The sequence below is a fragment of the Cetorhinus maximus genome, chromosome 7, assembly GCF_964194155.1.
Source record: "Cetorhinus maximus chromosome 7, sCetMax3.hap1.1, whole genome shotgun sequence".
Lineage (NCBI taxonomy): Eukaryota > Metazoa > Chordata > Chondrichthyes > Lamniformes > Cetorhinidae > Cetorhinus > Cetorhinus maximus.
Genome location: NC_135885.1, coordinates 49126259 through 49144570, shown reverse-complemented (window position 1 = coordinate 49144570; position 18312 = coordinate 49126259). Strand labels below are relative to the sequence as shown.

The window sequence follows — 18312 nt, the reverse complement described above, 5'->3', positions numbered from 1 at the left end:
AAATAATGGTTATGCCTTCCTGAAAACAAGTAGATGTCAAATGAGATGAAAAACATGTTGCACTAAAAAACAATGACCAATTCTAGCAAACAGCTCCAATGCAATCATTATAGAAATACAACCATCCTGCTAACTGAGTTACTAAATTCCAAGACCCAATTAACAGCCTAGTACTAAACAATAACTTGCCTGTTAAAATGTCATCCATTCTTTCTGTAAATTGCTAATTAATTCAGATAGTGTTTATCCTTTTGCTAGCAGTCTTGAAATATTTTACATGGTTTGAAAGGATTGTTGCACACATTCACTAAGCTATGCATCTGTGAAATTTAGCCACTCAAGAGGAAATGTAACATAACGTTCATGAAGTTTACACCAGACCTTTCCTGTTTAGTTCAATGACATTCTCAATCATCACTCTGAGCTTGGCCTCAATTTCTGGTGAACAACGATGAGATCTTATTCAAAACTAGGTTGCAAATATTTACTTATGCAATCATGTCACAGAAATTATTTGAAAGCAACTGACTGACACTCAAGGATTAAACTGCTATAGATAATGCATCTTCTGTTAGCTAGTTTTAAAAAAATGCTCTACCACTAAAGTTAACTGCAATCTACTGTGCAAGAGTTCTCATTGAAAATAATGTAAATCCTGAAAAATACATTAACAATATTAGGAAGACAATCATTTAGAACATTATGTTCTCCAGGTCAATAGAATAAAATTTGTGCAACATTGACACATTTGAATATTGCAAAGATAGGGTTCTTCATTTTCAGATTAACTTTTACAAATTTTTTTGAAGCTGTTCAGTTTTCATTTAAAAAGTTAATCTGACATCCCAATGACTTAGCAAGTTTATCCAGTGAATAACTCTGGTATATGGACAAGGAACGTTCCCGGTACAATCCCTATGCTAATTTAGCTAATTTCAGCCAATGTGGAAGTGCACTATGATTAGTTTCACTGCTGCAGGTTTAGGGAGGTTTCTAGTTTCTGATCATTAATTAGTGATCTCTGCTGGAAGTGTATGCATGTGTAAAAGTTTGGTGTGAACAGAATGGGTTCAATTGTGATGCCTTCCTTAGAGAAATATTCTAGCATTACACATTGTTAAGAGTCAAACATAATTAATTCCCACATGTGTAAGGTGACAGAGGGCAATTGATAATCATGAAACTTTACTCAGTAAGGAGTCAATAACTTTAAGCAAAGGCAAAAGGTAAGGAGGAAAGAGAAAAATGTGCCAAGAAAAGAGCAAAAAGTTAAATTCAGTGGAAAATTTGAAAGGAGACAGAATGAAGAAGAGTCATACGGACTTGAAATGTTAACTGTTTCTCTGTTCACAGATGCTGCCAGACCTGTTTAGTTTTTCCAGCATTTTCTGTTTTTATTTCAAATGTCCAGCTCTGCAATATTATGCTTTTATGTACATTACATTTTCCCAGCTGATAAAATCAGCAAAATCTTTTACACGCATATATTCGCCCCTTCTGCGGCTTTACAGTTCATTTTGAATACAATTTTTCTACATTAACTTGTACAAATGAATATCAACTTTGCTCAACAGACAACAAATACCCTTCTCCTTTGATTGTAGGTTAAAGACCCTGCCAGGACCTGAGCATATAACCTAGACTGACACTTCTGAGGAATACTGACAGAATGCTGTATTATGAGGTGCTGCCTTTCAGGTGAGCTGTTAAACTGAAGCTGTATTCAGGAGGCTGTAAAAGGTTTCATGGCATTATTTCAAGAATTGCAGGGATCTTTCTCACTGTCCTAACCAACATTTCACCCCCCAAACAAAACAATTAAAAAAGATTAACTAAGCATCCAACTTATTTCCAGTTTGTGGGATATTGCTTTGTATAAATTGGCTGCAACATATATATACATAGCAATAGTGACTACACTTCAAAAGTAGTTATGCAGTTGTGAGTGCTTTGGGATATCCTGAGGCACTACAGGATAGACTTTTGTCTTTACCACCTGGGTGTTAATCATCATCTAGATAGAGTGCTAAAAGAAAAATCAGATGGAGAGGATTGCTCATCACTAACATAATCTGCCAGATGTTCCTTCCATTCATTTAAATGGAAGAAAAATCTGGGTTATTTTGTTACTGGCATGCAGTCCATCCATCATTTTTGCCTTTTGGTGCTCCACCCAGGCAATACTTAACAATAAGAATGAAAATCTACTCCTGTATCAATGCATCTTATTTTTCTTACAAATTCTTTTATATGTATGATGATATATTACAGATGAAAGGAAATGGGTGAATAATATAGATTATGTGAACCACAACAAAATCATTTAAATTTACAAAGGCTGTATTTTATTTGTTGTTACAATGTAGTAACAGTATAATTGAAGTATTGACAAGTCTTCTAACTTGGATTAATTTTCCTGATTCATTCTGTATCTGTACTACTGGGATTATTACAAATCACTAAAAAATTGTCTCACATGCCACAGAAAATGCAATGAGCTACTTTGTTTTTGGTTACTGACAACTTTCAAGCAGCTGTAATGCTGTTGGAATCCCTTCCCAAGAGCTCAAGTTTATGAATTCATATTTTTAATCCTAAATCTGAAGGTACAGATCTATGGCTACACCATCTTATAAAATAATATTATCTCAGCATATCTTGGCATCTTATGACACTTTTGCTTTGTACTTGAAATGTGGTACAAATACAAATTTTCCCTTCACCACCCTTGATAGCATCATTACAAAGCATAGGATCTTCATGTTGTTGCTGAAGGGAGGGAGCTTAAAATGTAACACAATCTTTGTGAAAGAAGAAAGAATGAAAGAACTTCCATTTACATAGTGGCTCTAACAACCTCAGGACATCCCAAAGTGCTTTAAAGCAGTGAAGTGTAATTGCTATTGTGATGTAGAAAATGTGGCAGCCAATTTACACAAAGCAAGATCCCACAAGCAGCAAGGAACTAATGACCAGATCATGTATTTCTTGTAGTGTTGGTTTATGGATAAAGATTGGCCAGGACACCAAGGAGAACTTCCTTGTTCTTTCTTGAATAGTGCAATGGGATTGTTTATGTCCACCTGAGTGGGCAGACAGGGCCCTGCTAGAACATCTCATCTGAAAGATGGATTGGGTGGTGCGTTGCTAAGCACTATAATAGTGACATTAATGGTAGTTATTTTAGCTAAGATTAAATTAATGTGTTATACTACTTGCCTTAGTTACATAGGATGGACTTTGTTGGGTTTGCAGTACAAACGGTAGTACAGAATAGAATTTGTTCCTTGCAATAGTGGTGAGGAGATTATTGTGTGCTTTCAGATTACAGTAATCTTACAAGAACAGAACATTTTGGCTTCGGAAATTAATACTTGAAACAAAATTATGAATAGAATGTATCGATAGAATTTGATTTGATTTGCTACCTCTTTTGGAGAATGTTCTGTGCTAATGAAAAAGCAAATCTAGTTGACTTTGTTCAGATCAGAATGAAGTAAATAGGGTTTTTCCACGTGTGAAAAGCCATTTGTAATAGCCCTAAATGTGTCAATGTACGCTGTATGCACCATATGACAAAACTGTACAGTAATTTTAACAATTATGTATAAGTATTATCTCAAAAATGTTTTTAAGTATCTGAAGACAGCAAATGCATGTGAAAAATAACGTCCTTCTAGGAATTGGAGGCTGATGCAAGTTCACATTAAAGACAGTCATTGCAAGTAAGATTTCAGAATTGAGAGGCTATACTTATCAGGAAATTTGAACAGGCTGAGGCTTGTTTCTCCAGAAAATGGAATGGCTGAGGAATGAACTGATAGAGGTATTTAAGATTCTGAAAGGGTTTGATAGGATAGACAAAGAAATTATGTTTCTACCTGTGGGGAGACCAAAACTAGGGGCCACAAGTATAAGAGTGTCACCAATAAATCCAGTAGGAAATTAGGAAGAGCTTCTTCACCCAGAGAATGGTTTGAAGGTGCCACAAAGTGTAACTGGACAACATTCAGGCTTAGGCTGATAAATAGCAAGTAACACTCATGCCACACAAGTGCTAGGCAATTACCATCTCCTGCAAGAGCAAGACAAGAGGCTGAGAGTAACTCCCTCCTGACTCCCCAAAGCCTGTCCACCATCTACAAGGCACAAGACAGGAATGTGATGGAGTACACTCCACTTGCCTGGATGACTGCAACTCCAACAATACTCAAGAAGCTTGACACAATCCAGGACAAAGCAGCCCGCTTGATCGGCACCCTATCCACCACCTTAAACATTCATCCCTTCACCACAGACACACAGTGGCAGCAGTGCGTACCATCTACAAGATGCACAGCAATAACTTGCTAAGCCTCCTTCAACAGCACCTTCCAAAACCGCGACCTCTACCACCTAGAATAACAAGGGAAATTGATACATGGGAACACTACCACCTGTTAGCTTCCCTCCAAGTCATACACCATCTTGCCTTGGAACTATATCATCGGTTCTTTACTGTCGCCAGGTCAAAAACCTGGAACTTTCTCCCTAAAAGCAGTGTTTGTGTACCTACACCTCGTGAACTGCAGAGGTACAAGATGACGCTCACCACCAAACGGCAATTAGGGATGGGCAATAAATGCTAACCTTGCCAACGACACTCACAACCCATGAAAGAATAAAATAATGAGGATGAAACCTCTCCTCCATTTCCTTTTTTCCAGTCCAATGCACAGCACTTAGACAGCTTTTTAATGAGGCAAGTATAACTTATCATGTGATTGTCTTTTGCTTTTTATAATTTAAAACTTTAGCAGCTTTGTCATAAGTACTTTGCACCTGCTGTGCAAACAGTATGAATCCATTTTATATCTAGCAGAGCAAAAGTGAATATCAGAAAAATATATATAAAAGTTCCCCAAACACCAATGTTTCACACCTGACTCAAAAATAAAATTTAAATTGTATTCAACAGCACAAAGAAAAGTATTTTCTCAAAGTACTGCATATATATTTTGTTAATATTAGGCAGAAGTCATTTTTCTCTTCACATTTCAATTAATTAAATATATTTTTTAATTATTTATCTTAATAATAGTTTTTAAAATTTTAACCCAAGTTCAAAAAACATCAAACATATGTTTAAGAAAGCATGCAAATCAAAGCTGTGTTATTATCAATTAGTATAGAAAACAAGACACCAATAAAACTATAATGGAATCAAGGTTCAGCAAACACATTCGATTTTTAAACCTTACCCAATGACAGAAGAGGCCTAAAGTAATGTGTGATACATTAAATGGAAAATCTAAATCAGATAATACAGAGACAATATTCCAGGACCTCCTCATAAGAAAATGACAGGGTCACTGTTGGAATTCTGCAACCAACAGAGATACATAAAATTTCCCTCATCGAGCAAAAGTCAAATGAGTACACAAGGGAGTCTGCATGATAGTGGATCCACGCACATACAGGTTTTGCAATCATACAGTCAGGACATGCCACAACATAATACCAAGTGATGACAGACAACATCCCGCTTGTGAAGTTCTCCAGTTGAGAGTTATTTAGCAAATGTACAAAATAAACACTGAATCTTTTAAACAAAATTCCAGCCGTCTTAGAGCTCTTTATTTGAATGCCTGAGGTTTAGGCAGTAAACGTACTGTGTAAAGTGGTGCTGAGCCATATAGACCAGAAAAGTCCTAGGATTCACCCCAATCTGTGTTGAATTAGTTAATCTCATCAGAATAGTGGCAGGCACTACAGCTAACCTCATTCTTCCCAGGTAAGGGGAAAAGGTATAACATCAGTAGAGTTATCATTCCTGATCGCTATCCAGCGATAGTTGTAAAGTGTAAAGCTCAAGGGAGGACTGAATGACTCCCACAATTGAACAGTCTTCCAACATTCACTGTCCAGGCTTTATTTAGAGATTAGGAAAAATACCTTTTCCAACCACAGCATTTGGGAATGGGACATTGGTTGATGAAACAATGGCCTTGGAAATCCTCAGGCATGGTCTTCTGGCAGTGGAGAAGCCACCAGTGACCTCCAGTCTTGAGTATCTAGGGTCGCCTCATTTACATGGTAATGACAAGCCTATGACACTGTTGATCTGCTTTGTTATCCACCAAAGGAGGTGGGAAAAGCAGCATTAACTGATTGCATGGTGGGGTTGTGGCAGGGCCTGGGGAGCAGATAACAACCATCTTCCCCCCCATTTCCAGAAAATGCAGCCACAAAAATAATCAGCCCTCTTTGTATAAGCGGACAATTTCTGACTTCTTTCAGGCCAAGACACGAGCCTGCACACCATGACTACTTTGACCCCTTAGTTGACCTGTATGCTGGGTTCATCCAGATTACATAGCAGAAGGCAGGATAACTCTGAGAAAATTAATTTCCCTTTAGTCATGCCCCCTCAGACATGATGGGCTATATTTGATGCTGACAAAGTTCCACCCAACAGGCCCTGATGGAAATTCATATTCTGGACTGGGATGCAGCATTTCTGAGTCCTGCCCTACTTTCTTTTTCTCTATTGCACTCATTTTCAACTTACACCATGAATATGTAGCTGGCTCCATGGAAATTTGGGGGTCAGTATTTTTTCTGTTACCCAGCAGACATCAAAATCTTCAAGATAGAAACATAAACTTATAAAATTATTGACATATAGCAAAGTTATAATATCTGTATGACTTACCTGATCACATCCAGCGTTCACCAATTCTTGAAGCATCTGTCTGTTTACTTCAACACTGGTAGAGGAACCTGACTCATTTGCAAATGGCATCAAGGAGTTTCTGATTTCTCTGAGAGCTTTCTGATAAGGCCCAAATTTTGGGACTGGTCGCATCTGCTGCTGCCTGGTGGCATCCTTTCCAACTGTGGCTTTCGGATCAAGCTGAGTTTCATTGTTTGCACCAACATTTAAAGCTTGACCTGAAGGTTTATGAGGTTGTTTCAACCCCTCCCGAATTTCCTGCAGTCTCTGGCGGCTGTTTCCAGCATACGAAGTGGCTGGAAATGTCTTTGGCCTCATCACAAAACCAACTTTTGTTTATCATAAATAAGCTGTCTTTGGGTTTCTGGTGCTACAAAGATTTTCAGAAAGTTAATGTTTAGTTTGCTGTAATCATTGTAGTTTTCTTCCTTTTACTGATGCCTACTTGTGGTCCTTGAATTTTTTTCAACATAAAGTCTACTTTGACTTCATTCTTATAGGCATCCTTACCTGAAATGTAGAAGAGCTCAAAATAAGATTGCGACAATAACAACTTACATTTATATAGCACCTTTAATATAATGAAATGTTCGAAGGCACTTCAAATGGAGAATTATAAAGGAAGATTAATCACTGAGCCACAAAAGGCAATATTAGGACAAAAGCTTGGTCAAAGACATAGGCTCTAATGTGTGTCTTAAAGGAAGAAAGAGGAGTAGAAAGTAAGAGAGTTTTACGGAGAGAATTCCAGAGCTTAGGGCCTTGGCTGCTGAAGGCATGGCCACCTATAGCGGAGCAATTAAAATTGGGGATATTCCAGAGGCTAGAATTAGATGTGCGCAGATGTCACGGAGTGTTGTGAGCTGGAGAAGGTTACAGAGATAAGAAGGGGTGAGGCTATGGAGGATTTTGAAAACATGGCTTGATTGGGAGTCAATGTAGCAAGCAACAGGGGAACAGGACTTAGCGTGGGTAAGGACACCAGCAACAGAGTTTAGGTTGACCTCAACTTTACAGAGGGTAAAATGTGAGAAACAAGCCTGCAGTGTGTTGGAATAGTCAAGTCTAGAGGTAATGAAGGAATGAATGAGGATTTCAGCAGCAGATGAGCTGAATAAGGGGCAAAATCGGGTGATGACAGAGAGGTGGTCTTAGTAATGGTGCAGATATGTGACTGTGAGTCCGTCTTGGGATCAAATATGACACCAAGGTTGTGAAGAGTGTCGTTTAGACTCCAACAGTTAGACTGTCTAACTAGCTAGGGAATGCAGTGATGACCGAAGACAATGGCTTCAGTCTTGCCAATTTTTAATTGGAGCAAGTTTCTGCTCCTCTAGTAATGGATGTCGGATATGCAGTGTGATAATTTGGCAACAGTGGAGGAATTCAGAGAGGTAGTAGTGAGGTAAAACGGAGTGTAATCAGCATACGTGTGAAAACTAACATTGTGCTTTTGGATGATCTCGCCAAGGGGCAGCACATGGATGGGAAATAGGAGCAAGCCAAGAATAGATCCTTAAGGAACACCAGACGTAATAATGCAGGAAAGGGAAAAGAAGCCATTGCAAGTATTCTCTGGATACGATTAGACAGATAAGAATAGAACCAGGAGTAAGCAGTCCCACCCAGCTGGATGATGGTGGAGAGGCATTGGAGGAGGATGGTGTGGTTAACAGTGTCAAAGACTGCAGACAGGTCAAGAGGGATGATGAAGGAGAGTTTACCTTTGTCACAGTTACACAGGATGTTGTGTGAGATAACAGAAAAATTAAATGCGAAATTGCTGATTGAATAGTCACTACATTACATTCACTTTATTTCCTCCCTTTTTGGTGCTTATTTACACATATTTGAAGCGCCTGAGGATTACAGTAAAAAAAAAGCTGAAAATTCTGATATTCCAGGAATATTTTGTTGAAATGTTGTGTATTTTGACATATTTGTCTAAATCTATTACAGAACATTCACAAATATTCATTGTAAAAAATGTGCATATTTTGAAAGCTGGGAGAACATCTTGTATTCTTTAGTAGGGTAACTGACCACTTGAATAATTAAGAAGAGCACAGTTTATCCCCCTCTAATATTCACCCCCTTTTTTCCCACTCTCTTAAAAATGCTGATGCCTGTCGGGGTACGGTTGCATATTTGTCAGCAGAGCTGGATAGCGCTCTTATGGTCATTCTTTACATATGGGTCAAGGCACCAAGGCAGGGAACGTGACACTGGAGGATATCATAGCCAAGCTTCACCCTATCTTCACCAAGTGACTGCATAAGTATAATTTACAGCACCAGACACTAGATATCAATCAGAAAGCAGAAATTCTGCGTGGTGTTTATTTTCTTCCTAGCCATGCCCCTATATTGCCCCATATCTGAGAAAAACAATGTTATTCAAAAGCAATATTTCATGCTTTTGAATAGCATTGCTTTTTGCTATTTCATATTTGCATATTCAGTGGCGGAACTCTAGCCCTTTTCTGACATCACAGCCAACTCATTTTGTTAAGATAAAAGCAAAATACTGTGGATGCTGGAAATCTGAAATAACAAAAATAGGTGGAAAAGCTTAGCAGGTCTGACAGCATCTGTGGAGAGGAAGACAGAGTTAAAGTTTCGAGTCTGTATGACTCTTCATCAGATTGTGTTCGAATTCGAAACGTTGACTGTCTTCCTCTCCACAGATGCTGTCAGACCTGCTGAGCTTTTCCAGCTATTTTTGTTTTTATTTCATATTGTTAAGAGTGAGCTTAGTTCACTAGTAGCACTCTGAGTCAAGCCCTATTATGAACTTACATCTTGTCTGACACTTCCTACGTTATACTCTCCTAAAGGCTGTAAAATACTTTCAAACGTTGTGAAAGGCTCTATAAAGACGCTAGTCCTATAGTCTGTCAGAAGGGAGCTGTTCCAGTGGGATGGGCTTCACTTGAGCCCTGCTGGGACCAGTGTCCTGGCGAATCGAATAACTAGGGCTGTAGAGAGGGCTTTAAACTAAATAGAAGGGTTCTGGAGAGGGGATACATAGGCTTACAAAGCAAAAGGATATGACAGCATTGCAGGGCAGCTATTTAGGTAATGACACCCAGAGTGTGACAGGAAGGGACAGAGTGTACAAACATAAAACAGCAGCAAATAGGGTCAGAGGAGGAAAAAATGATAAAAAGGCAAAATTAATGGTTCTTTACTTAAATTCACGTAGTATTCGGAACAAAATTAATGAATTAATGGCACAAATAGAGGTTAATGGGTATGATCGTATAGCCATCACAGAGACATGGTTACAAGGAGATCAAAGTGGGAACTAAGTATTCAGGGGTATGTGACTTTTCGAAAGGACAGGCAGGAAGGAAAGGGTGGTGGGGTAGCTTTGTTAGTATGAGATGGAATAAGTACAATAGCAAGAAATAATCTTGGATCGGAAGATGTAGAATCCATATGGGTGGAGGTAAGAAATAACAAGGGGAAGAAGACACTGGTGGGAGTAGTCTATAGGCCCCTTAACAGTAGCTATACTGTAGGACAGAGAATATATCAGGAGATAATAAGGGCATGTAAAAAAGGCAGTATATTAATCATGGGTGACTTTAATCTTCATGTAGATTAGGAAAATCAAATAGGCAGAGGTAGCCACGAGCAAGAATTCATAGAGTGTATTCGGGACAGTTTCCTAGAACAATATATCGTGAATCCAACCAAGAATCAGGCTATTTTGGATCTGGTAATATGTAATGAAGCAGGTTTAATAAATGATCTCAGAGTAAAAGATCCCCTAGGAATAGGAAACATTGACATGGTAGAATTTAGCATTCAGTTTGAGAGTGAGAAACTTGGGTCGGAAACAACTGTGCTTATCTTAAATAAGGGTAATTAAAAAGGAATGAGGGCAGAGTTGGCTGGAGTGGACTGGGAAAGGAGTCTAGCAGAAAAGACGGTTGATGAACAATGGCAGGCATTTAAGAAAATAGTTCATGACTCACAACAAAGATATATCTCAGTGGGGTAGAAGCTAGGAAGGGGATAAAGCAATCATGGTTAACCAAGGAAGTTAAGGATAGCATCAAATTGAAAGAAAAAACATACAAAGTGGCAAATTAATGGTAAATCAGAGGATTAAGAAAGTTTTAAAAACCAACAAAAGATCACAAAAAAGATAGAGGGAGAAAATAAACTTTGAGGGCAAACTAGCAAGTAATACAAAAATGGACAATAAGAGCTTATTTAAATATATAAAAAGGAAGAGAGAGGCCAAAATGAACCTAGGCCCCTTAGAGAATGAGGCTGGGGAAATAATAATGGGGAACCAGGAAATGGCAGAGGAGTTGAATAAATACTTTGCATCAGTCTTCACGGTAGAAGACACTAAAAGCATTCCAAAACTACTAAATATTCAAGGGGCAAAAGGGGGAGTGGAAATAAATACAATAAATATCACTAGAGAAGAAATACTAGGGAAACTAATGGGGCCAAAGGCCGATAAGTCCCCTGGACCTGATGGGTTGCATCCTAGGATATTGAAGGAAATAGCTACAGAGATAGTGGATGCACTGGTAGTAACCTTTCACGAATCCCTGGGGCCAGAATCTTCGGGTCGGCGTGCAGGGGTGTGCCCCGCTCGCCGACACATAAAATGACGCGCGGTGACATCAGGTGTGCATCCCGACGTCACTGTGCATCATTCAGATCTTCAGTTCGGTGGGCCAGCCAAACTGTTAAAGGCCTATTAAGGCCATTTAAAAACTAATTAAAGTAATTAACTGAGCTGCCTGTCCAACCTTAAGGTTGGCAGACAGGCGAAGAGCCCAGGCGGCCTTTGCATTTATCATGAAACCTCATCCAAGGGCGGGATGAGGTTTCATGAAGTGTTTATAAATTGAATAAAACTTTTTATTACTGTTCATTGACCTGTCCCAGCTCATGTGACACTGTCACATGAGGGGACATGTCTTAAATTTTTTTTTCTCTGACAATCAAACTAATCTCCCTGAGGCAGCTCTGTGTGTCAGGGAGATTTTGGCGCTCTTTCGCGCGCATGTGCGAAAAAGTGCAGGCCCCATGTCAGCCTACTCTCCCCGTCCGCACAGGGAATGCACAGCGCTTCTGGGTGCGCGTCACGCTTGGTGGGCCTTAATTGGCCCGCCCACGTAAAATGGCAGTGCACAGCCGATCATGGGCAGCAATCAGCTGTGCGCTGGCCCACACCCACTCAGCCCCCCCCCAACAGGGAGAAAATTTTCCCCTTGATTTTGAAAAAGTCCCAGAGGATTGGAAAACTGCCAATGTAACACCCTTATTCAAAAAGGGAGGGAGACAAAACAGGTAACCAAAGGCCAGTTAGCTTAACATCTGTCATTGGGAAAATGTTAGGGTCTATTATAAAGTATGTAATAGCAGAGCTTTTAGAAATACATAATACAATCAAGCAGAGTCAGCATGGCTTCATGAAGGGGAAATCATGCCTGACAAATTTATTAGAATTCTTTGAGGTGGTAATAAGCAGGATAGATAAAGGAGAACCAGTAGATGTAATATATTTGGATTTTCAAAAGGCATTCGATAAGGTACTGCACATAAGACTATTTAATAAGGTAAGAGCTCATGGTGCTGGCGGTAGTATATTATCATGGATAAAGGATTGGCTAACTAATAGAAGACAGGGAGTTGGGATAAGGTGGGCATTTTCAGGATGGCAACCTGTAACTAGTGGAGTCCCACAGGGATCAGTGATGGGGTCACAATTATTTACAATATATATTAATGACTTGGAAAAGGAAAGTGAATGTACTATCGCCAAGTTTGTGGATGACACAAAAATGGGTGAAAAGGCAAGCGGTGAAAATGACACAGAGAGTCTACAGAGGGATACAGACAGGTTAAGTGAGTGGGCAAGAACTTGGCAGATCGAATATAATGTGGGAAAATGTAAGGTTATGCACTTCAGCAGGAAGAGTAGAGGAGCTGAATATTATTTAAATGGAGAAAGACAGCAGAAAGCTGCAGCACAGGCGGATTTGAGGGTCCTCAAGCATGAATCACAAAAAGTTAGCATAAGTTCAGCAGGTAATAGGGAAAGCAATGGAATGTGGCCTTTATTTCAATGGGAATGGAGTATAAAAATAGGGAAGCATTAGTTAGACCACACCTAGAATACTGTGAATAGTTTTGGTCCCCTTATCTAAGGAAAGATACACTGGCATTAGAGGCAGTCCAGAGAAGGTTCAGTAGGTTGATCCCGGTTATGGAGGGATTTTCTTATGAGGAGAGGTTGAGTAGGTTGAGCCTGTACTCGTTGGAGTTTAGAAGAATGAGAGGCGACCTTATTGAAACATATAAGATTCTTGGGGGGCTTGACAGGATAGATGCAGAAAGGTTGTTTCCACTTGTGGGACAGTCTAGGACCAGAGGCCATAATCTCACAGTAAAGGGTCGCCCATTTAAGTCACAGATGAGGAGGAATTTGTTCTCTCAAAGGGTAGTGAATCTGTGGAATTCTTTACCGCAGAGGGCTGTAGAGGCTGGGTCATTAAGTATATTCAAGGCTGAGATAGACAGATTTTTAATCAGTCAGGGGATCAAGGGTTATGGGGAAAAGGCAGGAAAATGGAATTGAGGATTATCAGACCAGCCATGATCTCACTGAATGGCGGAGCAGACTCGATGGGCCGAATGGTCTACTTCTGCCCCTACATCTTATGGTCTTAATCTCTATTTTGCACTGTCTCCTATCATTTGTGAAATTTCTCATACCTGCCTACAGGTTAAGAACAAATGAGATGCTTCAGCTTGGATAGTACTTCATTCATCCTTGAATTCATCAATTTGGCACTGGTCATCTTCCTGTAGAACTACAATAATTCACCATGAATAGTATTCAAGAAATAGAAACTTAAATGAAGAAATAAATATGTATTTTCCCCATACTTAACCATTTGACTTAATAAGCCAACATAGGGGCGGAGACCACACTGCAAACAAGTCTAACACTCTGCATCTAAACCTCTTGACTTCAAAAACACTGAAGTGAGACAGGTTTACTTTGCAGGGTGAAGTACATTTGTACCTTCCATTCCCAACATTTTGTTGTCATTCCAATAGATCATACTGTCCCTGGAAAGTCATCAGGTTTCTATCTGACTGGGGTCATGCATATACTGAGCACTAATTTGTTATCCTTCTTTATTTCTATATTTCTTAATTTACTAACATGTTATTTTGGCTGCTGTATATTAATAAAATATGTATTTCTGTAAGTACAGGACTGTTTCCTTTGGGTAGCTAAGATTCTCTTTTTGAAATTAAGACAGGAGTCCTGAGGAATGTGCCATTATTTGCAGGGGAAAGAAGCAGAATGTAGTCTAGCTTCCCCACTGTTCAACAACTGCCAGATATACAGTTCTGTGAATGGGAAGCAGGGATGAGAAATACTTGTTCTGAGCTAGAGTGGACAATGTCGGTTATTTCCTTCCTCTGAAGTGGCCACACCACAAAAGAATAAAACTCACCATAATCAAAAGTGCCAGATTCTACTATCAGGAAATGCAAGATCTTGAACTTTTGCCCTCTGGATTGCAATGTGAATACTTCTACTAACAGCATACCAAAAGGAACCTTACAAATTACAATTACAGAAAGACTCCACAAAAAAACCCAATAACCACCACATCCAGATAAATAATACCATAATGGGAGAAAGAAAGGATTATAGCTTAATATTTTAGTCAGTAGTTGACAATTATCTTACAAGGTTTGTGTAGAGATAAAACAACAACCTGATGAGGGCCATGCAATAGAATGCTCCACTCAAGTACACAAAGCAGTCAGTTTTAAATTTTTCTGGTCAGTAGCTGTGTAGCTAGAATACAGATTTGAAAATAATTGGCAGTTTATTTTATTAATATTTGATTAATAAAAGTGAAACAGTATTTATATTTTTGCATGTTCATTTCACTATAGGCACTGCGTAGAAAAAATGTACGCTGTGCATTTTATCACAAGCTTAGGCAAGTTATAGCAATATTATTTTCATTTCTTTTGCCTTTAACCCTGAATGGAACTGTTTAGTAGTGTCAATCAAGGGGGTGATAACTTGCAAAGACTTGAACAGGAAAACAAAACAATTTGTTAAACTTATAAAGTAATTAAAAGTATTTACATTTCGTGAGATAACAAGTGCACCTGCCTGCTAATTACTTTCAGACATTGGTATACATTTTGTTGTATAACATGATTATAGTTTTTAATACATTTTTTCATGAAGCTGCAATACCTCTAACATACTTTAATCACAAATAAATCATAAGAGTTACACAATATTTTTAAAACATCTAATTTTTGGAAGAATTCAAAGATTTAATAAATGTCATAGTAGTAGTCACTTTTAATTGTCTCTATCAAAATTCAAACATGTTGACAAAATTGCCTTCATATGGTTTTGTTGCACTATTCCCTCTTTAATTTATAATTGCATACATAATACAGAAAATAACCTCTCCTGAAAGACAAGTATTATATAAACAAATACAAACATATATATTAAGGCATTGATGAATAACTGTTATATTTTCCTCCCATTTTTCCCACAACTTTTTTACTAAAGCTCCCCATACACTTTGAGTGCTCAGTAGCTGTAGTAACAATCACCCTATGATAGGATGGATAAGCGCAGGAATTTTGCATCCAAATCACCAAAAAATCAGCAGGAGATACTGATGCCCTGTCTTGACTGCTAGAATAGTATTAGCTACCCATTAGAAAACACTGCTATAACACTGCAAAGCATAACAGAAATAACTTGCTAATAAGTCAACAAATAGAAAAAATATAAAAGTCTCCATATACTGTTCTCGGGAGCTTTATATGACAGTACCCAACCCAGTGGACATTTGATGAACTTGTAGACCCCAGGATTTGTAGACCCCAGTTTGAGAACATGAATTCTATAGGAATCTAGTAACTAAATAGAAATAGCTAATTAAGCATACATGGATTGTAGTTATTAGAATATCAAATCAAGCATCACAATCATTTTAAAACCAAATCAAACAATTTTTCATTATCTTAGATGCAAATTAATGAAAACCATGTCAACTGACATCTTAAATAAGTAAACAACACCATCTATACTAATGCGGATGTTAGTACCACATTTAATACATGGAATGACCATCAAAACTCTCATATATGCGTTGCGTAATTATTGTTTCTGTCACAGCAACGTGCAAACACATTATAAATCACCATTATCTTAACCTACTGTACTCAGATTACCTGATGTGCTCAACAACACTAAATTAAATCACTACCTTTTTTTAAAAAACACAATAACTATTAACCATCCATATGCATTTTTAAATAAATTATAGCATCGATAATACGAAGATTACATATCAAGTAAGTGTCATTAGTTTAATAATGTACAATCCCACGATGTTTATATAAGTTGTTCTGCGTTGTAAATGCCTCAGAAATGCCCACCAATATTCAGAGGGAAAATAGAAACATAACGGGGGCCTTACCCTGCAGATGAAATATAAATAAAATAGAATGCGTGTTTTCCCAAGTACAAAGTGATCGCTATCAACAATGCTGCTTTGTGATTTTTCAAGACAACAGGAAGACACAGCAATCAAAATGGCATTCAGTTAAATTCTGCTTTATCTTGGGTGTATAGGGAAAGGTTAAACTGTTCTTAAAATGCCAAAACATCGGCTCGCAGAAATATATAACATCATTTTGGATTACAAAGTGTTTGCAGATTGTTACAACGAAAAACAGTAATTATACACAATATATACATTAAACGTTTTGACCGTCTTTATATGTATCAAATGCAGCACTAGCCTCTATATTAGTGTTATTTGCGGCATTTAATCAATGAGAAGCTAAAGTTAAAAAAACAAAACAATAAATAGAGGAATTGAAAAAGAATCGATAATGTCAAACCACCTTTTCCAACAATATTTTGACTCTACTGAAATATTAATCCACCCCTTTTGGTTGCAGTCTCTTAGATCAACACCAAAAATATGCTAGGTGGGATTTAAAATACTTCAATCGGAAATGTACACGGTCGGATATTTTAAGAGAGTCGGGAAGGCAATTTAAACCCCACTAAACTTTGCACAACAGTATATACCTAACCCAACCACCAGAATTATCGATGACAGACTTCCGAAAGCATGCAAGTTCCAGCGCTGACTATTTTGCGGCCCTGATTCAGCAGACATTGTCGGCTACCCCAAGCTGTCATCGTAGAGTCTTTTGGCCGGCTTCGAAAAAAGTGTTCGGAGATCGCTACCGTCTGGGAAGGAAATCAAAGGGCGACAGACGGACCCTCCGAAAGTCTGATCCATCCTCGAACTGACTGGGGGCCCGGAGAAAGTTTGTGAAAGATTCATTACGTCGCTGAGGCTCCAGTTTAAAAAGAAACTTTGCTTCAAGTTAGTGGAGAGAAACTTTTTTTTAAAAATTAGGTGACAGCACAAGAAGGAATTAAATTAATACGTTACCACTGCCATCGAGGAAATCTCTCTCTCTCTCTCTCTCGTTAACTGTACCTTAAAACACAAAAGTCTGCCGAGAAATTTGTCCCCGAATTAATGGAGTAAGTGATGGCAGTTTCTGAACCGCTGGAGTTTCTCCCTCTCTCTCTCTTTGCGCTAAGTTATGCGGATCAGAGCCAATGGAAGGCAACTCGTACCGAGAAACCGCATTCCACAACAGGGAGAAAATATATTTCAATCTGCCAGCATCAAAAATGTTCTCATTAATCGACCACCCGTAAATGTCACTGTAAAGTCATATTATAGACCTGGTCAGTCTCCAACAATAATTCAGATACATTATTAATAAGCATCACAGTGCAATGATATTCCAGGAAGATAAAACACAATGGCTCGTCTCATAGAACAGCTCCAGTTTTCAATAGTAACAATTATTGAAAACAATCTAGACCGAGAAATTTTACAGATAATCTATACATGTTAAACACAGCAATACAATTTAACTGTTGAAAGATGCATGGTGAGTCTTTTAAGTTTTTCCTTACTTGACAATGTCGTTGGGTTGGTTTTTCCGGTCCAGTTATGAGGTTTTATTTATTTCCTTCAATGTTTTGTCCAGTTTTTTTTTTGCAGCCTCTACCAGGATTCCAGGTCTTGATCAGACTCTATTTTCTCCTCACTGCTTCCCCCACGCCTCAGAATGTGGGCGGGGTTTCCAACGCTCCTGATTGACAGCGGCGCGCCGCATTGTTTTCATTCCATTCGGATCACGTGGCCGCGCGCACTCGCGTCGCTGCGCTGGCATTCCAGGAGGGGCGGGGCCCCGGGAGATTTTCTCTGTGCTCGGGACAGGCCAGCCCACACCTTACATTACGCTGGCTCTGCAGCAACACCTACGTTCAAAACAAAATAACCAGACTTTGTGGCGGAATAAGAATGCTCAACGCGCAACAGCATTCAGGACAAAATAGGACCTTGATAATTGATGGAGCCACGCAGAACAGAAGGAGGCCATTCGGCCCACCCTGCTAGTGCCGGCTCTTTGAAAGAGTCATCTGATTGGCCTTACTTTCCTGCTCTTTCCCCATCGCCC

General features: G+C 38.8%; 1 protein-coding gene across 9 annotated transcripts in view; it reads right to left on the bottom strand.

The window, feature by feature from the left end:
- The window catches only part of lats2 (large tumor suppressor kinase 2), a 100395-nt gene extending 82345 nt beyond the window's left edge, over positions 1 to 18050 (bottom strand). For 2 of the 9 annotated variants that reach the window (XM_078545447.1, XM_078545456.1), the window contains exons 1-3: positions 17226 to 17337; positions 13465 to 13562; positions 6695 to 7225 (exon numbers count right to left, since the gene is read on the bottom strand). In XM_078545447.1, the coding sequence (XP_078401573.1) occupies positions 6695 to 7033 (339 nt within the window). In that variant the 5' untranslated portion in view covers positions 7034 to 7225; positions 13465 to 13562; positions 17226 to 17337. Of the gene's footprint in view, positions 1 to 6694; positions 7226 to 13464; positions 13563 to 17225; positions 17507 to 17764 lie in introns of those variants that run through there. The other 7 variants (XM_078545449.1, XM_078545455.1, XM_078545452.1 and 4 more) reach the window with 7 other exon arrangements.
- Positions 18051 to 18312: the final 262 nt, after the last annotated feature.